The sequence below is a fragment of the Mustela nigripes genome, chromosome 13 (assembly GCF_022355385.1).
Source record: "Mustela nigripes isolate SB6536 chromosome 13, MUSNIG.SB6536, whole genome shotgun sequence".
NCBI lineage: Eukaryota > Metazoa > Chordata > Mammalia > Carnivora > Mustelidae > Mustela > Mustela nigripes.
Window position 1 is genome coordinate 84,045,382 of NC_081569.1, and position 26,453 is coordinate 84,071,834.

A 26,453-nucleotide genomic window follows, 5' to 3' on the forward strand; every position below is an offset into this window, starting at 1 on the left:
CCAAACAGAGAGAAAGCAGTGACCATCCCAAAGCTTTTTGATTGCTTATAGCTTGCTTCAGTTGCATTAAGCCAAACTGGTGCTGTCTTTCTCCTTTTGCGCTCTGCACACTGTTAGTGCTCACCTGCAGCTTTCCTTCCAAAATAGCCCATTACATGACTGTACAGATCCCTCAGTGGAGCCTCTGGTGGCATTCTGTTCTGCCTCTGTGGGGAAACATTTGCCTTCGGCTTCGAAAGAGCATGTACAACAGTTTTATAAACGCCACCCAGGGAGCCCTGCTGTAGTCCTGCCTCATGACTTGATGACCTAAGAGTACTACGACTACCTAACTGATTACTTGCAATTCCTTCTTTTTCTAACAGAGTGGTGGGAATCTCTGTAGACTCCTTCATTGTTTTACTTACTGACGCTGTACCAACTGTACCTAGAGGCCTGTACACACCAGGTTTTACTAACTCTGTCAAACTACCTGAGCTGATATGGGGGTTGCTGGTGCTGCTAGTGCTGCTGTTACTACTACTACTAAAGCCACCAAGCTTCCGCAGTCTCATCTTCCATGGAGCCTCTTTGTTTTCCAGAGGATTATAAAACTGAACTGACTCAGTAGATGGTCTAAAAGTAACATGAACAGTATTTCGTTTTTTAGTAGCTATTTTCATGATTTTGGCTCTATGAGTTACTGTTTCAGATAAGCTCCTTTTAGTTGGAGAAAGCTTGCTAGTGCTTGTAACATGAGGCAGTCTATGGTTAAGAGGTGTTTTTAGTGTAGTTTTCTTGGCATGCATTACATGTGGGACAATGATTTTTTCACTGATTTGCACACCCTTAACCTTTTCAACTAGTGTTGTATCCACACAGGCATCTAATTCTGTGGCTGTCTGTCTATACAGGTGTTTCCTTTTTTCTTTATCACAAGGGCTCCCTGAACTAGGTTCTGAGGACTGTTTGTCACTGTTTAGTTCCTTAGATTTTTCATAAGTTTTTGTTCTCATAAAACTTCCTAACTGGTTAGGTGCAATACTACTCATGAAGACAGCGGAGTTTGGTTCTTTTTGAAACTGAATGTTTTCAGGAGTCCCAACAAAAGAGGCGGTATTTTCTGATTTACTTTCTTGGTCTATGTATTCTAATTTATCTGAAGACGATCGTTCATCCCTATTTACTGCAATAATCATTTCCTCAGAAGCTGCATCTTTACCTAACTCATTTTTACTATGATTTTCCTGGTTTTCCTTAAAATATTCTTTCAGGGAGGAAAGAAGATTGTCATCTCCTTCAAGGTCAATGTATTGGATTTGTTCAAAAGCTGAATCTGCAAGTTCTACTGGATCTATTAAGTGACAAAGATGGTCATATATGCTATCACCAACTTCCAGAGAAGACTCTCTACTATGCGTATCAGTGATGTGGCTTTCAGTGGATCTAGTTATTGAAGAAGCCTCTGTGGAACTCTGCAAGCTTGGTGCATGACGGGATGAACTGTCAATGACAGGAACTGCACCTTTGGCTCGCTCAACAGTGAATGGTTCCAAGATGTCAGAAGTGCTGCTACTTCGAGGCAATGGCTGCTCCTCATTCAAAGCACCAAAAACTTCATTTCCAGTGTCTTCACTTTGTGAAAAATGTCTGACTCTAGTTGGGCGGGGAAGTATTTGAGCATCATCAATATCTGTAAAAAAGAAAAATTATGAAGAGTAGGAACTATATGAACATGAAGAATATATTATTAAATTTCAACCATACCCTAAACATATGCTTAAAATAAAAAAATTCTGAGATTTTTTGGTAAGCTCAATGAAATCTATTAAAAATAGAAATTTGTTTTTAAGTAACGATGGGCACAAGCCAATATAGCATGTAGTGTCAATGATTAGAAAACTATCACAATACATTTTAAAATGTTAACATGCATAGTAATAGTGAGGTGATGAAACATTTGGAAGTGCAGTTAAAGATAGAGCTGTGCCAATAAATAAAGCAATTTAAACTTGCTATTCAGTTTTTCCTATTTAAGTTCCAAGCATAAAAAAGTAGAACTTAACACAGGAAGCTGATTTAGGTATTCCACTGTAAATTCTTATAGGGTCTCATAAATTCTCATTTCTTCCTTACCAGGCAAGAGGAATCATCTTTTCTTCAAATCTTGCCTATTTGTTTAACCATATATTACAATGAAAATCTCCCTTTCTTCTACCGAGGTGTTTTGCATTATTTTTTATAGCATCAATATCTATTCACCCTACCAAACACAGTGCTAAAAAAAAATTTTTTTCCCATTTCTCACAAACACCATTTAATCTACTAGGAAGAAACCTTCTCTGCCTATCATTGGCCCTTACCATTTAACAAATATTAAAAACAAACCTTAAAAATTGTATCTAGGTCTTTTGGAGGTACCTGGGTGGTTCAGTAGGTTAAGTGTCCGAATCTTGATTTTTGGCTCAGGTCATGATCTCAGGGTCCTGCAATGGAGCCTGCACTGGGCTCCATGCTCAGCAGGGAGTCTGCCTGGGATTCCCTCCTTCTCCCTCTGCCCTTCCCCCTGCTCATGCATGCACACACCCTCTCTCTAAATAAATAAAATCTTAAAAAAAAAAAGGTATCTTTTTACATCTCTAAGAATTACAAATTTTAGAGTCAAATGGGCATTACAGATTATCTAATTTAATTTTCTTACTGAGGAAACTGAGGCCCAAAGAGGTAAAATCAGAAACTATGAGAAGCAGGCTTAGTGTTCTATGTCACTGCATTGCTTTTGCTGCTCAGTATATGGTAAATCCTCAAAAACATTTATGAAATTGAAAATCACAACTTGAAGTACTATGATATATAGTACTATAGATACATGTAAATTAGAAATTTTGTAATTAAAATACAGTACCTATGAATCCACCCTGGCCTTTACATTACCAAGAAATACGCTAAAAAAATTTTTGTTTGTAAGCCAGCAAAATATAATGAAAAAAGGACAAAGAGTTAAAAAGTCAGATGCTGTTACTCATTAGGCTTATGATACAAAGGTAATAAGTAACAGAACTATAACTGAAAATGGGACGATTTAGATCCAGAGTAAAACAGTGACTTATCTACAAGACCACAAATTAACTTATTGATTGTGCTAGTATAGAACTTCGGTTTTCTACTCCAGACTCTGAGACCAGTGTTCTCATTTATAAAATGGGGACAGTGACTTAAAATTTCTTGGGATCCATGCTATGCATAAAAGGAGGCTGGTCTTTCTGCTATTTTATTCATATCAAGTTCTTTTACAAGGTCCACAAGGAGTCAGGTTATACAGATTCAGAACAAGGGAAGTTTGTATTTTAAGATTCAACTATATTCCTGAAGATACACATTTAGATTTCAAGCTCAGGTCAAATACACAATACTGCTGGAAGTTAAGACAATTAATCTATTTTATCATTCAGTTGAGGGGAATATTCTAAAAATGACACTGTTTTTCTTCTTCATATACTCCATTTAGAAATTCTTTTAAATGAAAAGTGAAACATTTCCTCAGAAACTAAACATTTATGCATTTATAACCATTTATTATTGCAGCAGATAACTAATGCTTATTTATCTGTCTTAACAAATGTATTTTGGTTTTATTTTATCTCCCATAAGAGATCATAAGAACCTCTGCCTAGAGGACAGAGATTATTTTTATTTTTATTTTTTTTTTATTTTTTTTTTTTAAAGATTTTATTTATTTATTTGACAGAGAGAAATTACAAGTACACTGAGAGGCAGGCAGAGAGAGAGAGAGAGAGAAGGAAGCAGGCTCCCTGCTGAGCAGAGAGCCCGATGCGGGACTCGATCCCAGGACGCTGAGATCATGACCTGAGCCGAAGGCAGCGGCTTAACCCACTGTGCCACCCAGGCGCCCAGAGATTATTTTTAAAATGCACTCCAAATTTCTTTCCACAAAATACCCTAAGAGGATTAGCAAAGGATAAAAATTAATTCTCTATAAAAAGCCTTGAAAATTTTAAAGTTGAGACTTCATCTGTTTCTATTAAAAATTAAAACCTTATTAAAAGCTAATGTTATGGGGGAGCCTGAGTGGCTTAGTCGGTTAGGTATCAGACTTTGGCTCAGGTCATGACCCCAGGGTCCTCCCATGTCAGGCTCCTTACTCAGCGGGGAGCCTGCTTCTCTCTCTCCCTGCTGCTCCCCCTGCTTATGCTTTCTCTCCCTGTCAAATAAATAAATAAAATCTTAAAAAAAAAAAAAGGCAATGTTATGATTCTAGCAAATATATGAACTTCAGAAAAGTAGAATATTAGTTTTAAATTTTAAGTTCCTGACATTTCATAATTTTTCTATTCTAAACAAGCCAGTAAAGATTTCTGTGAAGTTCTCTTTTTAAGAATTTGTTCCCAACCCTGTCCTCACCTTGCATAATTAGAGAATTTAACCATTATTACAGTCTGTTTTTTCCTTAACTATTTTTTTTATCACATATGAATATCCAATACTTTCATGCAAGTTTAAAAGGCAAGAGCTTTTAAAAAAAAGCATATTTTTCTATCAATAATATACTGCTTGAGAACTTAAGTTTAAATTTAAACAAAAAAAACAGTATTTAAGCTTTAAATATAGTTCTTATAACTATATAAAATTAGTAACTGAATAACATCAAAGAAGAAAATAACTGCTGACAGGAAATCAATGTCAGCACTTAAGCATAACTGACTGGAGCAAGTTTTAAATTTAAAGAAATGCCTGTATACCTGCATTCTGTTAAGGAGAAAAACACTAAATGATAGCTAAACCATATAGTCTTTTCTACATGTGAAGCATTGTTACAAGCATCTTACATATATTAACTCACTAATCCTCACAACAACACTGTGAAGTAGGCATTGTTATCCCCATTTTATAGCTGAAGAAACTAAGTGACTTGTCTGAGATTACACAGTTAGAAAGTAGAGAGCTAGGATTTGAGGGCAAAAATTAGTCCATATTTTAAGTATCCTGACTAATATCTGTCATATATTCATGAAATAATTCATTAATATTTTTAAATTGGCAAAAATTAATTGTGTTAAATTATAAAGCAGCATAATGACTTATCTCCAAAGATAAGAATCTTAGAAATCAAGACTTAGTCAAATACAAATATTAGTGAATTACAGAAGAAAACAACTGACAAACTTTGTATTGGATTGCTGAAAATAACTGTGGCTTTAGGTTTAAACAAAAATGGGTCTTCAAAACAATTATGCTGCTTATATTTTACCTTGAAAAACAGTAGCCTTTAAATGAAATTATTTTAATCTAAAGTATTAGTAACCATTAAACAAGCAAAACAAGAAAAAAGTTTTTAAATAAATTTTAAAAAAACTTTTGAACATTGATAAAATGCTTCCTATGGAGCCTACAAAGTGCTAGAAATGTCAAGTTTTATCTCCGGATTTCCTTAATAATGTTTAGTATGAAAAGTGTTGGAAATTACTTCTGGAAATTACTTCTGGAATAGTTTTTCTTTCCTGAATATTCTGTTTCAAAGCAAAGCTTTCTTTGTTATTTTGAATGATAAACTCTAAACTAAAGCTTGCAATGTGTAAAAAAATTTCTTCCCACTAGAATTATGCTTCTTCAGGATTTTGTTTGTATCAACATCACAATATCCCCAGTGCTTGAAATAACTCTTATCACACAGTAGAGGTTTAGTACACTAACACTGGTAAAGTACAGCATGTCTTTTATAATAAAAATTAGTAGCTGCTAATTCATAAAATATCAACCTAGTTCCTCAGGAAAATAAATCTCTTAATTTATAACACTAACACACCACTAGGAAATTTAAATAATTTTACAAAACAGGTACAGAATCAAGAGCCAAATCCCTTCTACCTAAAGTTAAATTCTATTTTTGACCAATCATAAATACTAGTTGAATTCATAAAAATCATTTATATTAGTTTACAAAGAAGTTCATACCATTTTAAAGCTAAAGTTTTTTTCTGGATTTACCTAAAGGAAATGACAATGTCCTTTATGTAATTAAAAAATGTTTTTGCCTATTTGGGTAACATGGCAATGTACTTTCAAGGTAAGAACCACAGAGCATCCATGTTTCCAATTTTATTACTAACAGAGTCTAATAAAGACTCTTCAAGACTGGATGTTCAACTTACAGGTAATTCAAAGCAGTATCTACATCACCAAAATCATGGAAAAACAGTCTATGCTGATGTTTTGTTGCAATTGTGAGTCTTTTTGCTTACATTTTGGTCACTGACAGCATAAAGAAATGCTATTGATTTTTCTAAATTGTTCTTATATTGGCAACTTTGTTGAACTTTTATAGATTCTAGCAGTTTATTAACTCGGTTTTCCTAGTCATTAAATCAGGAAGGCTCCTTCTGATGCCCCATAATTCTCTGGCTTAGAGAAATTAATAAATTTCAACTCACAAAAAAATTAAAAGCAACATATCAACCTCAAATAACTTTAATTTTGAACACTAAAACTTAAACCGCTGAACTATCTTCTACTCTTTCATCCTTCTAATACTGTTTCCCTTACTCTTAAATTTTGGAAATAGACAAATAACCAATACATTTTTCATGTTAAGAAAATTATACTGGGGGCACCTGGGTAGCTCAGTTGTTAAGTGTCTAATTTCGTCTCAGGACATGATCCCAGGGTCCTGGAATTGACCCTGCATTGGGCTCTCTGTTCGGTGGGAAGTCTGCTTCTCCCTCTCCCACTCCTCCTGCTTGTGTTCCCTCTCTTGCTGCATCTCTGTCAAATAAATAAATAAAACCTTTTAAAAAAAATTAATTAAGGGGTGCCTGGGTGGCTCAGTGGGTTAAGCCTCTTCCTTCAGCTCAGGTCATGATCTCAGGGTCCTGGGATTGAGCCCCGAGTTGGGCTCTCCGCTCTCAGGCAGCCTGCTTTCCCAGCCTCTCTGCCTGCTTCTCTGCCTACTTGAGATCTCTCTGTCAAATAAATAAATAAAGTCTTTTAAAAAATATTAATTAAAGAAAGAAAAGAAAATTACACTGTTTGGGGGGCGCCTGGGTGGCTCAGTCGTTTAAGCATCTGCCTTCAGCTCAGGCCATGATCCCAGGGTCCTGGGATAGAGCTCCACATAGGGCTCCCTGCTCTGCAGGAAGCCTGCCTGTCCCTCTCCCACTCCCCCTGCTTGTGTTCCCTCTCTCGCTGTTTCTGTCTCTGTCAAATAAGTAACTAAAACCTTTAAAAAAAAAAAAAAAGAAAGAAAGAAAATTACACTGTTTATGAGCATGTTATATAATGCCATTTTAAGTTAGCTTCAAGTTTTGAGACGTACTTTAAAAATTAATACAAATTATTCCAGCAAAAACAAAATAAATTTGATTTAGAATTATGCTAGAGCGAGCAGATTACAGGTAGAAAATCTATAAAAGATTACTATCACATGTTGATGATAACAAAGAAATTCCTTGGTTGTGTAAAGAAGGGCCTACTTGTTTGGTTGGAGGTGGAAAATTCTCCTCCTGATTAGGTAGAACTGAGGAACAGGATGGGGCATGAGAGATAACATTTTCTTTCTTCTGATACTCAGAAAATAGAAGTAGAAGGATCAAAATATTTCGCTCTACAGAGCTCAATTCTAATAATGAAGCACTATTAAGTAACATTAGCAGCCTACATAAAACAGCCTAGAGAGACTAGTGTCTAACAGCAAGTATGACAAACAAGTTAGCAGTTGAGAACAAGTTCAAAGAAAGTAAATCTGTAAACTTAATTTCCAGGTGAGAAACCCACACTACTTACTTAGAAAATAGTAAGAATCAGTTGGAAAAGCATAAACAAAGTCAGGTGGCCACCCTGCTTATGTTTTGTTTTGTTTTTACATCACTTCTTTCATTAAAGTACTACTTTTGGCTATAAAAGCTTATTTGCTTAAGAACAATTCCTGAGATTTCTGGCTTTTCTGTAATCCATTTATCAGGAAAAGAAAGACTGCTTAGCCTAGTCTACCAAATGTTTAAAAGCATAATCTAGTTTAGGAATGAAGAGTATGCTTGGCCAGACACCTGTATTACTTGTAGAGTTTTAAAAAATAATGTTAGATGCCTGTGTAACCCCCAGCATATTATATCAAAACCTGAGGCAGATGCCTGGGAAAAAAATATTATTTTAATTGTTACACATGAGTCTATTGTTAAGAACTGATGAAAAATAAAGCAAATGCCTTTGAACTAGTCCCCCAGCTTAAGAAAAACTCTTCAAGGATATTCAGCTATTTAAATAGTTTGGTCTGTATAAAACTATAAATAACATAAATAACATCACATAACAGTGTAGGTAGAATGGACATCTAAACAAGAATACTGGAGGAATAAGAAGGGCTGGACAGAAATAGGGTGCTTTAAAAGCTGATAGTCCATTTTTTAGAATCTCAGTCTTTAAAAAAAGGCAGGGATGCCTGGGTGGCTCAGTTGGTTGGGCATCTGTCTTTGGCTCACGTCTTGATCCCAGGGTCCTAGGATCTAGTCTGACATTGTGCTCCCTGCTCAATGGGGAATCTGCTTCCCCCTCTGCCTGCCACTTCCCCTGCTTGTGCTCTCTCTGACAAATAAACAAATAAAATCTTAAAAAAGGGGGGGGGGGGGTCACACAGCTTCCTTCTACCTGCATAAGTATTCAAGAGTATCAGGTATATATTTTTCCAGAGAACTCCACTTCTAACCAAAAGCTAGAAGACTGTCTATGAGTATTTTCACTGTTTTTTGGTGAAGCAGTTACAGAAACCTCAGCTCCTGATCTTAAATGATGTGCCCAGGAAATATATTATTGAGTTCATTTAGCCTGCTAATATGAGGGAGAGACCTAAAACTATGAAAAATTTTCCTTTGCAGTTCATTTTAACTCTCTCTGTACTATAACTATTCTACAGTAAAATTTACTCAATCTTTGGAAGGAAACATAAGCAAATCGTTTGGTTAAGAATCTAAAACTGTGGCAGTTTTCTTTTTAAAATTTAGCACTATTTTTTTAATAATCTCTCTTCATAGAACTTCTTTTTCCTTTCCCTACCTCTCCCCCTTATGGTCTTGCCTCCCCTATCTCCCTTCAACGCACCTAACACCAGAAAAACCAAAGAAAAACCTTCAGTTTGCCTCCAATAATAATAGGGGCAATGAAAAATATCCAATAATCCAGATTTCTATAAGCGTGTATAAGAGTAATCCTGTCCCATTTTCACAGCTAATTTTTAAAATTATGAGGTCAGTTCAATGTCTTGCAAATTTGTTCTCTCTGGAACCTAAATGCTTTAGAATGTCAATGTGTGTACCTGGGAAAGCTCTCCATATTAAATAAGTTTGAGAAATAAACAGTTGTGAGAAGGGTATGTGTTTGTGTGTTTCTTTTTAAAAACTGCACTTCTAGAATATATTGATACACACTATAAATTTTTAATCCATACGATTTAATAAGATCTCCCAGAAAGTGTTGTAAATTTACACAACTGCACAGCAAATGCTGAATTCATTCACAAGTCACTTCTCAGTAAAGAAGTTTTTGCTGCTACTTTATATGTTCCTTGCCCCTTTTAAGCCTTAAAAGAAAAATGGATTTTACTAAAAATAACCAAGTCTAATTATGCTTTATGTCTTATATGTATACATGCACAAATAACCAGAAGTAACTGTATTACAAGTTATCAATAGATAAGCACTGGTTTGGAGGATTATGTGTATTTTTTAAATTCTTTTCTATATAATCCATATTTTCTAAAATTAACAGTAGTTTGATAGCCATATATAAAGTTTGTTTTTATTTGGTGACTGATATTTTACCATTATCTAACTCTTTAAATCTATCATAGAATGCATGTTACCCCAAATGAAGGAAATGAAAACAACAAATACAACTGCCACTTAGAAAACTCTTTTCAAACACCATTCCTAAAACACCTTCCCCATTAAATCGTTAAAAGATAATCTTTCTGAATTATGTATTTACAGTGAAGCAAGGATTCTGAAATAGGCACTTATCCTAGTTAAGACACTACCTGACAACATTTTAAAGGCAACACCTCATGTTTATTTTAGCTTTTAAAAAATATTTCAGCACTTAACATGCATATTTGCTAAAATATTATTTCAGCTGCAGACAAGAAAGTTTGCAAAGCCCCTAAGATTCTGAGGAAAAAAAAAAAATTTCTTGTCAGTTTTAACACAGCAGGGGACTATTTCATCCAAACATTAAGAATTAGTGGCCAAGAATTAGTGCCTGGGTGGCTGAGTGGGTTGAAGCCTCTGCCTTCGGCTCAGATCATGATCCCAGTGTCCTGGGATGGAGTCCCGCATCAGGCTCTCTGCTCAGCGAGAAGCCTGCTTCTCCGTCTCTCTCTTCCTGCCTCTCTGCCTACTTGTGATCTCTGTCTGCCAAATAAATAAATAAAATCTTTTTTAAAAAATACAAAATAACAAAAAGAATTACAAGGGGTGCATGGGTGGCTCACTTGGTTAGGCAGGCTTCTGCCTTCCTTTGGCTCAGGTCATGACCCCAGGGTACTGGAATCAAGCCCCACATTGTGTTGGGCTTCCTGCTCAGTGGGGCGTCTGCTTCTCCTTCTCCTACTGCCCCTTCCTCCCCTTGTGCACTCACACGCTCCCACATTCTCTCATAAATAAATAACATCTTTAAAAAAAAAAAAAGAATTAGTGGCCAAAATTCATTTCAGTTTTCCTAAACATGTCAAAAATGGTTTGCAGTAAATGTTTTAAATATGTTTTTAAAAACTATATAAAAAAAAAAAGCCTGAAGCAAGAAATATATTTAAGAGACATTTACAACAAATTGGGAGTTTCTTTTAGCTATATATAATTTAGTTATAAGAAGAGAAACATTGCTTTGTCCATTTATGTAACTGAAATTATAATTTGACTCAATCAACAAAATCAGTGCTACTTACATAGGAAGGTACAGCACCTAAAATGAAGCACCAAAGAGACAAAACATTCAAATTCTTTATTTGTAGCTAAGCATCCTATGTAACAAAAATATATGCTGTTTTCTTCTATATATTAAAATTTATATTATTTCATTTATGTATTTCCAATCTTACTACTCTTTACATTGATAGCTTAAATTATTCAGGTAGCCTAATCTTACTGGTGTCAAATACAAATTCATTCATCATCAAATACTTATTGAGCATCCAGGTTTGAATTTGAGACCAAATTTTCTATTTTATCATTATCATCCATAAAACTCCATAGTCAGCTATCAATTTCATTATAAGGTTCTGGTAGAGACTCATTATTTCTATTATACTTTGGTTCTAAAAAAAATATTGAATACTTCTCAAAAACATCATAAATATATACCTAATATTTATATATCTAAGTATTTACCTAAGTATTTATCAATCAAGGTCTCTTGAACTAGAAAACACAAACATATCACATCCAGTAACTGAGTATTTTATTTTCTCATTTTCAGGAAAATAAAATACTAAGTTTTTTTCAGTTACAGTATTTTCAAAGGATACCAACCACAACAGTGTCTATGTATCTACGTATATTCACCTCTCAATATGTATCCCTCTGGTTTGGTTGAAATATCTGATATTATGTCACAAATGGTGGAAAGCACTTCAACTAAAATAACATGATTAATAAAAATGCACCTTCCCTTTGGAGCACTTGGGTGGCTCAGTTGGTTAAGTGCCTGACTTGATTTCGGTTCAGGTCATGATCTTGGGTTCTGGGATCAAGCCCCATGTAGGGCTCCATGCTCAGTGAGCAGTCTACTTCAAGATTCTCTCTCCCCCTCTGCTCTTCCCAGCTCCCACCCCATTCTTGATCTCCCTCTAAAACAAATAAATAACTCTTTAAAAAAAGAGGGGAGGCACCTTTCCTCACATAAGCCTTCAATCCATCAGGAACTGAAAGGATGAAGACAGGTTGATTAAGGGAAAAAAAAAAAAAAAAAAGCCAACCTCACCAAAAATGTCAATGTCAACAAAACATTCCTAATAAGAGTGATAAGAAAGTACCTAAAAATGTACAAGTCATTTTCTTCCAGCTAGCACATTTTGCACAGTAACTATTCAACATATTTGCTTCTGCCTAAAAGACAAGACACTATATGATTTTATTCACAAAAAAATTATTTTTTTAAAAAAGCTAATCCACAGTGATAGAAATCAAAAGCAATTGTGGGAAGGAGGGGTAAAGGACTGAAAATGTCACTAGGAAATTTGGGGGATAATGGAAATGTTCTATATTTGTTTAGGATGATGGTTAATAGGGGTGTATACAATTCTCAAAACACACTGAACTGAACCCAGGACCAATACATTTTATTATAGGTTAATTAAACCTTATTAAAGAGCAGATCATCTAGCCCTGTACTGGGGATCAAGGGCCTGAGGCAGAACTGAAAAGCTGACCAGGTTTTGAGGTTTCTTAACACTTGGGGCTTCATAGCATGGTTTCTTTACTTGGCTTAAAAATGAGTTCTTATAATTCTATACACTATTATAATCTAATATAAAGAAAAAGACTGATTCCAAAGCAACTCTAAGATTTGGGTACTTTTCTCAATTACTGATTCCCCTTGCTTACTTCCATTACTACAGATGATGGAGATACATTATTCAAGATTTACCATATTATTAGTCAAAACAATGGGAAATTAAAAGTCAAGGTTCTGATCGTTACCTTCCAAGTCATCTTTTGTCAAACATCTATAATAACATAAATATACATTACTATTTCTTTTAACCACCCGAGAAGCAAAACTGTAAACAGAAAAAAATTTACAACCAAAAATAGTGGACATTGGCACAGCACTAAACTTAGCACTTCCAGAATGAACTGCCAGGATAGCATTAGAATTCAAATAACTCAAAATGTTGATTTCTCAACCATTTTCCCAATTTCCCACACCTCCCCCAAAGAAATTAACTTTGAAGAGTTTATTTGATTAAGCAAAATTTGAAAGCAGAAGGATTAAAAAGTGAAAAGGTGGTGCAGAAATTAGCAGAGGTGGCACTACCTGAAAGCTCATCAGAAAGGGGAGTGAGAACAATATCAGGCAAGAAGGGTTTGGAAGTATGGATCAGAACAGGAGCACTTTTAGCACTGCGTATATAGGCCGATGGCAGAGCACATTCACCAATGGATCGGCTTCTCATGGCTTTAAAAAAGGAAAAGAAAGAAGTGGGGAAGGAAAAAAGAAGAGTGACTATAATGAAAGGCTTGTGTCACAGAAAAAGCAGCAACAGAGAAAACTAAAAGATACAAAGGAAGGAAATTTTAAATTAAAACATTTCAGCACGGCAAATACTGGCAAGCTGTAAGAAAAGAAATCAGAGAACACATGACATTTTGAATGTAAAGTTTTTGGTGTAAAGCAGGAAAATGCTTTTTTAATTAGCAGTTACCATGGTATAACATTAAACATGAGCAGACACTTTAAATTAGCACTATGTTCTCAAAACCAAGGGTTGAAAAGTTCATTGAATGGAAACACTGATAAGAACTCAATATTATTAGTTCAAAGAAATTTTTGGTACTATATTCAGGCATTTCTCTGAGACATTATGTGGCAATTGTGAGTCTTTCTTCTTAATGAAGCTGAATTCCAAAAACAAGTAATTCCTACCTTCATGCTCCTCCCTAACAAAGTTTCAAAGTCACCCCAGGTCATTTTTAGAACATTTTATGTAATTCATAATCTAAAGGATTGAATCTCATGGTTAGTATTCGATCTTGGTAGGAGAAGAAAGCTTACTTAAATCCACATCTCTTATTTATGTTAAAGCGTAACAGTATATAATAGGACGCCTGGGAGGCTCAGTTGGTTAAGCATCGGACTTCAGCTCAGGTCATGATCCTGGGGTCCTGGGATTGAGCTCCACAACAGGCTCCCTTCTCAGTGGGAAGTCTGCTTCTCCCTCTCCTTCTGCCCCTGTCCCTGCTTGTACTCTCTCTTTCTCTTTCAAATAAATAACTTAAAAAAAAAACAAAAAGTTTAACAGTATAATTTAAAACTTTTACGTATTTATAGAAGATAGAATTTGCAACCTGGATGAAAAATCAAGTCACTGAGAAATAGAAACAACTTTGTGCTAATTCAGATCTGAAGTATCTAATACAAAAACTTTAAAATTAAGTTCTTAAAGATAACTTAAAAACCGGATTACTTTTAAAAAATTACATTTGTACTTGCATTTGGTAGTCTCGTGTAAGGAGTCATCAGTTCTCACAATTAAAGACAAATTTTAGCACACTTAGAAATAAATTAATAATCAAGCTTTTACTTCCCAAACAAGTTTTTAACTTAACTTCCAGTTTAGGGATTCTTGAACAAATGATGGTATGCATAGTGTTCTGTATGAATAGAGGACTTAAAAGAAACAATACTCCATAATATTCATAAAATATGACAATTTTAAAAATTTGAGCATTAATATCAATTCAAAATCTTGGCTTTCCTGGTTAATGGAAACTCTTGGTTCCCTCCCTGAGGCCTAAATTCCTTAGCCTGTCACACAAGGACTATGCGACTAGGTACACGGATCACTGCAATTGCATCTTCTCCTCCTGTTCTCACATGCTGCTGCCACAGAGAATTTTTATACTGCTTCCTGAAATGCTCTTTCAAAACAGCATGGCTTTGTGAATTCATAATATCCTTGGTCTTCTTTTACTCCTGACATTCCTTCTTACTCAAAATGTTTTATCTGCGAAGCTTTTCTAACTTTCCCACATAATTAAATGTACTGGCAATAGAGCAATGAACAAAACAGTTAAGCATCCCTGCTTTTGCAAAGCTTACAATCTATTTTTAGTGGACTGTATGTTTTTTATGTCAGCCTCCCAACTTTTCAAACACACAACTATATCCTCTGATTTTTATAAGCCTACCTAGCACGTGGCATATATGAGGAGCTTAATAAAAGCTTATTGAATGAATGAATATCTGTATCTGGGGAGTCTAGCATAATTATTTGTAAAAGAAAGGTTTCAACTGCAAACATATAGAGGAGTAAATAAAAAAAGATACTTAAAACTAAATTGATTCTTTTAAAACTAATTTGATTCAATTTGCAATTCTACAGAATTATAAGTTTTCTTCTATTTTTTTCCTTTGGGTTAGATGGTTCTTTGGATATAACAATTCCTTTTATTTCTTCTTTCCTACCACCAACTTGAAGAGCTTGGGCATTTCCCTTGGAACTTTCCATAATCACAGTGGTTTAAGTTTGTTATGATTCCAGAATGAATTCTACAAAAATGTACCCCTCTATTTTTTTTTTTTTTTTTTTGCTATACTACAGGTCTTACTACAGGCATACCTGAAAATCTGCCCAGTACCTCACAGAGCCATCTAACCTGCACTACAGAAAATTACTTACAATGAATTAGATACTAGGCTTTCTGGGGATTTACTAATCTAAAGCTCAGGTCAGAAATCTCCAGAAAGCCACTGACATTCCTACTGCCACATACACTCCTAAGCCATACACATCAGTGATCTTCAATCTGTAATATGTGTCTTATGTAGATGAAAGGACAGCATGAAAAATAAAACATCAAGAAGTAAAAACAAAATTTTAAACATATAACCATGACAATTTTTGAAGGCTTTTTATTTTTACCCTTCTCAAAAAAAATGAATAAAAAAGAAAAATAGATGCATTCCACATAAATTCATCTTGGATCATAAAACAAACACATTATGTCAAAAACTGTAACCTTCATTCAAGAGTTCCCATGCAATGTCAGAAATTCATAAATAGCAAATATATTAAATCATTAAAAGTACACAAACACAAAATAAATAGAAGGAAGGCAATTCTGGCCTTTTCTCACTTCTAAAATTATACAGTTCTCCATATTTACAATTAAATAAAATTCACATCATACATACATGTCTACTTGAAGAAAATACCTTTGTAAGTCCCCCCAAACTAAGGCTCAAGATTATAATAAAAGTAAAGGAAAAGGAAAATCTGAAAACAGAAACAGTGATATATTTGTTTCAACAGTTGATGAATATGATTCAGGCCCTGAATCATAACTGCAAACAAGTTATTACTTCTCACAAACATATTCTAAAGTTAAGTCTAAAGTAAGTCCTAAATTCATTGCATCTTCTTTAATAACGTGCTGGCCTACGTAAAACCTTAGACAAGAGTATACTAGAATGTATACACTTTATCACTGAATTTTTAACTGTGTATACACTATGAACATAAAATGTTTAAAATATTTTAAGAAAATATATATTGGAATACTCCTAAATTAATCTGCTGCCTCTTTTAAAAGTGTCTTCCAACTTATACAGGCACTTTTCTGAACAAAACTTTTAATACATCAACTTTTTATTTGATAGGTTTATTTAATGAACGAGCCAGACAAGATGTTTTGGCATAGGTACCAGAAAGTAAACATAGTCAGGTAGGAATTTAAGATCAGTATTTTGCTCACTATATGTTTTATAAAGATTAGAAATATGCCAACATGTTAATGACTGTTTCTCATTGGACAGCTCGTTGACACTTTCTTAAACTTTACATTCCACACTAACCACAAATTACTTCTATAATCAGAAAAATTATGTAAGGGAGTTTTAAAAAAATAGATATTTTAAGTAAAACAAAGTAAAATTTTAAATTTAAAAGAAGAATTCTATCCTAACCAATACACAAATATTCTTTATTAAATGTGACAGTAATATAAAACAAAGAAAGCCATTTCAGATGTAATCAACATCTTCCTAAGAATCTCAAAGTGATTCTATACAAAAACTTTAAATATTATATTAATTTTAATTCATCCATATCCTTATTCTTTTATCATTTCTCATTATTCTTGACATAGACAATTCTATGCTTATTTTATAGACAGAAAACAACTGTGAAAATGTAATTCTTTTGAAGGATTTAAAATTAACTGTGATTTTTAAAAAATTAACTGTGATTTTTAATTCTTCTAAATTTCTTTAAAATTATGTGTTTTTCACAGATTACCATTAAATATAGATATATTTCCACACACACACAAAAAAGTGCTCCGGCCATAAAAATCATGGACTACAGGGGTGTCTGAGTGGCTCAGTTAGTTAAGCATCTGACTTCAGCTCAGTCATGACCTCAGAGTCCTGGAATAAAGCCCTGAGGTGGACTCTGGATCAGTGGGGAGTCTGCTTTTCCCTTTCCTTTTGCCCCTCCCCCTGTCGGTATACTCACACACCCACATTCTCTCTTGCTCTCAAATAAATAAATCTTTAAAAATAATCATAAATTGTAAAACCTAAAGTAACTTCAAGCAATTTTGTTTCAGGCATATAAGGTAGTATCATTCCCATTACACAGATGAAGTAAATAAAGCCTAGGAAGTTCAAAATTATCTAGCTATTAAGTGATGAAAGTAAGAATAAAAAAAGAGATTAGGACAAAACCTTATTTTTCATTGCAGCACTCTTTTTACTACAATTCAGATGAAGTTATAAGTCTCTGAGAGAAAGAAGATTAAGATGGTAGCTAGGTCCAGAGTATACTAAATGATCCTACATCCAGAAATTCTTCCCATCATTGCTCTTTTGCTGCTAATTCCAAGATTATAGAAATATCTTCCATGTCTACAAAAAGCTGCAAGGAACCTAGCAACAACCTCTACCTTGGTCTCAGCCATCTGCAAGCAGAGAGCATGAATTCCTAGTTGGAAGTGTGTGAAGCCAACCTAATTATGTAACTGTAGCACTGAAAACTTAGCTACCCTAATTTCCCCTGTTACTGAGTATATTTACTTAGTAAAAATTCTACCAGTTAATGCATGAGTTCTGTAAAGTGAATCAGGGTTCTATTTCTTCAGTTCTGTAAAAAACAGTTTAAAATTGATACCCACAGTAAAATAAACTACATAAAAATGCTAATGTAAGATAAATCTTAATAGCATACATGGGTAACAGCATGTCATTAGACTCTTGAATACTAATGAAAAAAAAAAGGTTTTGCTATAGAAGTTTCTCCTTTAATGACCACACTGATAAGAACATTATGTATTTACATACATTGTTACTAAGGACTATAAAGATATTGCCCTGTACAATTCTCATCATTTTTAAGAGTACATACCAACGGTTTTTTGCCGTACTATACTCCTTGCCTTTTCGGTTCCTGGGGAACCAGTGGTTGTTGCACTTCTCTGTCTCATTGGGGCTTGGCCAGGCTGATCACGACTCCACCCTCTAGAAAATGACTTGTCAACTGAAACTTTCTGAAATTCATGTCCAACTCCTAGAAATGCAGATTTTCAATTTCAGTATACCGTCACCTGATTAATAATCTCTTCAAGTTATGCATCCTACCTTACCTCAGATTCTCGGGTTTCTCATAAAGCATTTTAAAGTATCAAGTTAAATGCCTATCTACCATAAGACTTTTTAAAATTCACTTTACATAAAAATCATATTCCAAAACTGATACAGAATTCTAAAATTACAACATCAAAAATGAACTATTATTAAATCCTTTGCCATCCATTTATTTCATTAAAAAAGAAACATTTGGATAAGCAAAAAAGTTTAAGAAATGAGGGACGCTTGGGTGGCTCAGTTCGTTAAGCGGCTGCCTTTGGCTCAGGTCATGATCCCAGGGTCCTGGGATCGAGTCCCATATCTGGCTCCTGGCTCGGCAGAGAGCTTGCTTCTCCCTCCCACTTTGCCTGCTGCTCTCCCAGCTTATACTCTCCCTTTCTGTTAAACGAATAAATAAAACCTTAAAAAAATTCTTTAAAAAAAAAAAAGTTTAAGAAATGAGTTAACCAAAAGTCATCCTATGGTGGAAGTTACTACATCTCTACCTGCCAATAATAGCCAGTTGGGAAATAGTCAGGAAAAAGTATTTTGGTCACTTAATGAACTACCATGGACTACTGTTAAATAGGAAGTATGACTCAGGTTAAAATCTCTAGCCAGCAACTACTTATTAAGAGTGAAAAATACAGGGACACCTTGGTGGTTCAGTGGGTTAAAGCCTCTGCCTTTAGCTCAGGTCATGATCTCAGAGGATCTAGCCCCTCTCTGCTCAGCAGGGAGCCTGCTTCCTCCTATCTCTCTCTTCCTGCCTACTTGTGATCTCTGTGTGTCAAACAAATAAATAAAATCTTTAAAAAAAAAAAAAAATAAAGAGTGAAAAATACAAGGGCGCCTGGGTGGCTCAGTGGTTAAAGCCTCTGCCTTCAGCTCAGGTCATGATCTCAGGGTCCTGGGATTGGAGACCCGCATTGGGCTCTCTGCTCAGCAGGGAGCCTGCTTCCCCCTCTCCCTCTGCCTGCCTCTCTGCCTGCTTGTCATCTCTCTCTCTGTCAAATAAATGAAGAAAATCCTTTGGAAAAAAAGGAGCGAAAAATACTAACACAACAAGGATTATAAAAACATGTAGTAACAATATAATCACTATGTCATTGTCCCTCTCCCCCATTTTAACACTCAATAGATATATAATCCACATCTAGGGAATGTTTACTTTTAGTCAAAACTAAGAAAATGTTTTAAAAAGAATTTTTCAAATAATTCTTTTTAAATAGAGTAACATGAACTGACCTCAATTCTAACGAAAATGTTTCATATGATAAAAAGGAAGAGCATTTTATAAATTTCCATTTTGGTTAATTATTTAAAATAAAATATTTAAGATTCTAAATTGTTTATTTAAATTTTAGCTAGATATATACAGAACATTTTATTTCTCATCAAAATTACTAATGATTTTGAAGTTCTTCAAGAAAAAAATTACAAGGTACCTACATGATTTATTACCGGAAATTTTTAATCTGCAGGGAAGAGTTAAAAGAAAACATAATGGTTTACCATTCCTTGTCTCCCTAGCCTGATTTTCCCAGACCAAATTATTTAAACAAATTTATGGGGAGCATCTCTGTGGACAACTCTTACCTTTCCCTTTGTGCTTTTTTTGCTTCTGTTCACTCAGCTTATCCAATGGTAAATCACTGAGATCCAAACTATATAAATTTCTAGCTAAAACTTTAGTTAGTGTTTCCATAGTCAGTGACCACTCAGTGGCTAACTCTTCCCAATAGGTCAGTGACGATAATACTGAAAGTAAGTCATCCCATAGTTCTCGAGAGATGTACACATTAAGATTTGCTTTGATCCAGGCAACGATAAGAGTCTATAAAGACAAAAAAGTAACAATGAAATATGCTCAAATTCAGATATTCAATTATAAAAAAAATTACCTAAGAACAAGCAGAATTTAAAATCCCATAATATCCATGATCCCTTCTTGGTATATAATACTTACAAAGGAATTCATGCGATCATTACTATTTACTATAAATTTCAACAACTGCCAACACCCAACATTCTAGAAATTAGGACAAGTTATCAAAATTGAAAAGAATTATCTCTAAAGTTGTAACTATCCTTCATGCTGTATTACATTAATGTTAAATAAATGCTGCTTAAAAAGTCTCCACACTATAAAAATTTTGAAACTACTGGGTTGAATTATTTACTAATGCTTATTGAGCTAAACTGACCAAAGGCTTTCTCAAACTAAGGATGAAACTCTGTATATAATATGAACATTCTAAAAACAAGTTACTGGAGATACATTTAATGAAATGTTTCTGAAAAATTATACATAAAGAATAAAATTAAATTTCATTTTGAAGATACCAGAAGAATTAAAGGCACTTTGTAAAATATCCAATCATACAATAAAAAACGTATTCATTGAAGGGCAGAAATTACATCACCCCTGAGATTTTAGGGACTTCTACTGAAGATATAACCTCCTATTGAAGTTTTTCAAAAGCTTAACTCTAATTTTTACTAAGGAATTCACATAAAATTTATACAGTAAATGCCAGATGAAAATGAGCAGAGTTTACAGCACGAATAGCAGTAACTAGTGGCTTTCCATTCTATCTTACATTATCTATATTTATAGTACAAAAAAGTTATTCCATATAGCAAGCTAAAATTTTGCTTTCCTATAGTTCCAACATCAGGTTAGTTCTAACAATTGGGAAATCTTTTTAAAAAGGGCTAATGAGGGGCGCCTGGGTGGCTCAGTGGGTTAAGCCACTGCCTTCAGCTTGGGTCATGATCCCAGGGTCCTGGGATCGAGTCCCGCATCGGGCTCTCTGCTCAGCAGGGAGCCTGCTTCCCCCCTTTCTCTCTCTGCCTGCTTGTGATCTCTCTGTCAAATAAATAAATAAAATCTTTAAAAAAAAAAGGGCTAATGAAGTTAAGAGGAGTTTAGATAATAAATGCAACTGGTTTCAAAAGACTATTCACTACTAAGTATAAAACCTTAGGCAAACAAAAATATTTTTTAAAAAATAATTTGAATAACTATACTTATGGCCAAGAATTAGATCTGAGTAGGTTTTTATCTTTGATATTAAGAACCATTTTATCAATGTATTTGTATTTAATGTGTCATCTTAAGAACATATTATTTTGGTATTTCCAAAGAATCCATAATACATTTAAAGTCAATACTCTATCCTCAGGTTGGAAAACACAATATGTAATTTATAAATATTCAAACTACCACTGACACTTAAAATACAGAAGTGACTAAAGTCTTACAGAACAGCATGATAAGAAAGAATCTTGATCATTAACTACTTTTCCATTACTACAGAAACACTTAGAGCTTTATTTTTCTAACAAGCCAGAGACTTAGAAACTCAAAAAGCAAACAATCAGGCCATTACTCATGAAGCTCCCTGGCAGCTTTTTGCTATCATGTAAGTATGCCACACAACAGAAAAAGTTAAATATCATCAGCCTATTTCAATGTTCTTTTCACAGACGTGATACTTCCTCCACTCTTATACTAGGTTGTGAGTTTCTATGTATGGCAAATAGCCTATTTTAGATAAGCAACTTTTAATTTAGTTCTACAAAAGATCCTTTAATATGAAATGATCTTTGATTTAAAGCTTTTTTTCCCCAAGTAACAAATTCAGGGCTCAATGAATCTTATAAAAATACATATCTATTCATCCATTTATCTATTTATTTATTTTTATTGCCTGGAAAAGTGGTCCTGCAAGTCGACCTGCCAAGGTCATATTTTTTTTCCCCTGGAACTGTAGAAAAGCTTGTGATGGCATCTTCAGTACAGATTCCGTGACTCTGAGCAATACAAGCAGCATCTGTTCCCTTAAAGTAAAAAAATTAATTAATGTTTCCTTCTCACATATGTTTGTTCTTGGTTAATGAATAACTTTAAAATTATTTGTTATAAAATGTACTATCTTTCGGTAAGTCAAATACCAAATATCTTTCAAATTTTTAGAATTCTTTAAATATTAAATTTTAAAATTCCATTTTATAAACTATACCAGCCATTTTAAAACCACTTTTCAGTCACAAAATCCTCTCACCAATTAAAAATGTATGCAAAACCTGATGAATTGGGAGGTGAGAATGTGGAGGCTGCTCCCATCCCCCAAACTCCCAAAATCAAGTAATAACCTTAGGAAGCTGTCTATCTATACAATATAGTTCTACCTTGATGCCTATACAACTAATATTCTTTATAAAATGGAAAACAAGCACATATCCAGAAGTGTATCAGGTACAATTTCAAAAACCACAAGATTTTAAGATTAATAGATCACAGTGATCCTGGCGGGTAATCAAAGACCATCACTCTTTTGCATCTTTCCATCCATTTAAGTTTGGCCATTTCTAAACCCTTTATACTTTATACCTGTATACTCCACATCAAGACAATCATATGATTTCTACCTTGTCTCTTTCTCCTAGTGTCTTATTATTAAGACCACAAAACTACCTTATTTGCACTTGAAAATCTGGAAACTGATTAAGCCACATGTGAAAAAGGGTATTCTGGTATGGGTGCACAGCCAGGCTACCAGCCCAAGTCCCTATCACAGCCTCCTCTCGGATTTGCCTGTGGGCCCATTCCAAGCACAGCAACATGTGGGACGTGGGACAATCCCTGTGAGAAATGTGGCAGAGGTAGCAAAAGTTCACAGACCTAGAAGTCATCATTTTTCTGGGAAGGGAGGGCAGAATTAAATAGAAAAGTATCAATCAATGAAAAATATTCTGAATTTAACAAAAAAATACATGCATTTATTCATAAGATAAAAATCAAAGTTGCTGCATTTGTAATCTACTCCTCTGGTTTGCTGTACGAAATGATGAACTTTTTGAAATCAACTAAATATGCAATAAAGTATAGCTTTTCCAAATAAATCTTATCTGATTTGTGGTCAAATCAAAATTCATTCATATATAAACTTTCACTGTGAAATGATAGCAATGATTTGAATTAACAAAATCTTATAAATTCAATATAAATATGTGAGTAATCTCTCATAATGCTATGACTTCAAGGAACTTATAAAAAAAAATTTTTAATACTAAAGTGTTCCATATAGCAGGCCTCTCACTTTAACCTGGCTCAACAGCACTAATGCAAAGTATATTTAAAAAAAAAAAAAAAGAAGAAGAAGGGGGTAGGCGGAGACTAACAAAAGGATGGCCCAAAGTAGTATGGTTCCTTGGTAATAATAACCTAGGCTCTGCAGTCTGAAGGACCAGTTCAAATCTCAGCTGTGCAAACAAAGATAAATGAACCAACCTCTTTATACCTAAGAATCACCACGTAAAATAGAGATATTACCTACCTGAGGGGTGCTAAAAAAGGATCAAGAAAGAAAATGCATGTATAGAAAATGCTTAAAAATATACCTGGCATAGAAAAGTATTACAAGTAAGTTAATAACAAACTATATCCTGATATAACTCTATCAATACTGCTAATAAAGATTTTTTCCAAAATAAAGCCATTTTTCCATATGTAGCAAACATGTATGAGGCATACACTTTCACTAAGTACTTCCACTTTTCAAGAATAAGTCAAAGGAGAAAAATTATGTATGTATAAGGATGATCACTCTCTTCTCTCTACCCCAAAACAAAATGAAATAACTAAATATCCATCAAAAGAGGACTGGTTAAGAAAATTTTAACACATACAAATGGCATAATAATACTAAGTGACTATATATATAGTTTGGTGAACCAGATGTTCATCAAAGGGCAAACAATGATTACCTCCAGACAATGAGTTTTGGGGCAACTTTAACTTTCTTTTTAAAACTTTTTTTTGTTTTATTTTTATAATGAACATGTATCATTTTAAAAACTGAAGAACTGCTCTTTTCCCCAAAAGGCCTATTTTTCCATTCATTAAATATTCATAGAGCACAAATAGTATATAAAATACTATGGTAAGAAATGCAGGAAATATAAAAACAAAGACAACAGAGACATTTTTTAACGCCTTTCAATTCAGAGGTAAAGAGACATATATACAAGTAATTTAAGGATTTAGACAATTTTTAAAAAGAACTGTAACAGAGATACAAATATGCAATGAAAGGAAGTGGAAGAAAAAATTAAGTAAGGATATGTGAAAAAAGGAAGGTGGAATCTAAAGATAGTTATTGTGACAACACAAGAAGATGGCAAGCATCAGAAAAGTTCAGAATGTGCAGGAAAGAGCAATTTGGTAAAGACAGGAGCCAGATCCCATTCTGCAGGGTGGAGTTTAGGCTTGAGAGAAAGCCAGAAAAGTGTCAGGGACCTCACTGTACATGGCCTTACATGACAGGTTGAGCAATCAGGCATTCACCCACTTAATCATTTACTTATTCTTTTGTTCACACATGCACAAATTCATTTATTCACCCATGTATTCATTTCTGAGGGGGGGCATTAGAAAAACAATCCAAGAAGGCTGAACAAAGGTGTCTGAGATAAAATGGAAACTATTGTCATCATAAAAATTATATAAAATATTTACTAGCTAATAGGAGCCTCTACAATATTGTGAAAGGACCTGTTCATAGACATTATTCCTCTAAAAATTACTATAATTATATATATACAATTTAAAAAACATAAAGGATAAATATTTTTTACCAAGTCTTTTTGTCCATTGATACTTGTACAACCATGAACCGGTAAATGTTAAGAATGCGTTTACACATATCTGTATGCTCATCCAGAAGGTTTTTAATTTCATTTGCAGGTTCAAGAAGAAATATGTTTGATGAGTTTATAATAAACACCTAAAACAAAAGACATCATTAGCTATTCATTATAAAATTAGAAACTTATTTAAAAAACAAATTCAGGGCACCTGGGTGGCTCAGTAGATTAAGCCCACTCAGTGGAGAGCCTGCTTCACCCTCTCTCTCTGCCTTCCTCTCTGCCTACTTGTGGTTTCTCTGTGTCAAATAAATAAATAAAATCTTTAAAAATAATAATAATAATAAATAATTTAAGAAAAACAAATTCAGGGGATGCCTGGGTGGCTCAGCGGGTTAAAGCCTCTGCCTCCACGGCTCAGATCATGATCCCAGAGTCCTGGGATCCAGCCCAGTATCCGGCTCTCTGCTCACTGGGGAGCATGTTTCCTCCTCTCTCTCTGCCTGCCTCTCCGCCTACTTGTGATATCTCTCTGTCAAATAAATAAATAAAATCTTTAAAAACAAAAATTCAGATGCTTATCACTAGGTGATCTATAATGAACTAAAAAGTATAAGGCTACATGTTAATTCTGACCCTGTTTCTAACACTAGCTTGACATGTGAGATTTAAACCCATTAAACCATTTTGTTTTTATGTTTATCTAGACAAATATAAAATCACTACTAGGCACCCAAGTAAAAGAAACCAAGTAAAAAAACAGTGTTTTTTAAAACTGAGAGTTTTAAGATAACTCTACTGCTGTCATAAAATGAAACAAACAAAAAATAGTTTAGGATAGGGGCGCCTGGGTGGCTCAGTGGGTTAAAGCCTCTGCCTTCGGCTCAGGTCATGACAGCAGGATCCTGGGATCGAGTCCCACGGTGGGCTCTCTGCTCCGCAGGGAGCCTGCTTCCTCCTCTCTCTCTCTCTCTGCCTGCCTTTCTCCCTACTTGTGATTTCTCTCTTTCTGTCAAATAAATAAAATCTTTAAAAAAAAATAGTTTAGGATAAAAGAAGATACTAAATTAAGATGAATTTTCAGAATAAAGTGTTCAATATCATCTACTACTCTTTTCACGTTTATAGACTATTTGTGTTTATGTGCTTTAGTAATAACAACCTGCATGAACAGATCACATATCACAGTACTACTACTGAGGTGCCATTAATATGCATCTTCTATTACAGAAAAATTAAAAAGAACTATGATAATCAAATCATTAATTATATTTTGTTATTGAAGACAAAGCAATTATAATGGTGACAGGTGTGTGCAAAGACTCTCGAGGATATTTTGGAGGTATAGAACATTTCATCTATTGTAAAGCTAGGACATTTACATCTTCTATACCCATAATTCTGATTTAAATCCCTCGATGAACTACATAATAAAACATATCTGTGAAATCATGAGAAAAAAGAATTTTTTT

At 34.2% G+C, this 26,453-nt stretch overlaps 1 protein-coding gene across 6 annotated transcripts in view; it reads right to left on the bottom strand.

Annotated features, from left to right (window-relative positions):
- The window catches only part of RALGAPA1 (Ral GTPase activating protein catalytic subunit alpha 1), a 246,928-nt gene that overhangs the window by 140,429 nt on the left and 80,046 nt on the right, over positions 1-26,453 (bottom strand). For 2 of the 6 annotated variants that reach the window (XM_059373089.1, XM_059373087.1), the window contains exons 13-18: positions 24,973-25,121; positions 22,044-22,173; positions 19,927-20,164; positions 18,107-18,268; positions 13,018-13,158; positions 1,505-1,672 (exon numbers count right to left, since the gene is read on the bottom strand). In XM_059373089.1, coding sequence (XP_059229072.1) covers positions 1,505-1,672; positions 13,018-13,158; positions 18,107-18,268; positions 19,927-20,164; positions 22,044-22,173; positions 24,973-25,121 — 988 coding nt within the window. Of the gene's footprint in view, positions 1-124; positions 1,673-13,017; positions 13,159-18,106; positions 18,269-19,926; positions 20,165-22,043; positions 22,174-24,972; positions 25,122-26,453 lie in introns of all 6 variants that reach the window. The other 4 variants (XM_059373084.1, XM_059373086.1, XM_059373090.1 and 1 more) reach the window with 3 other exon arrangements.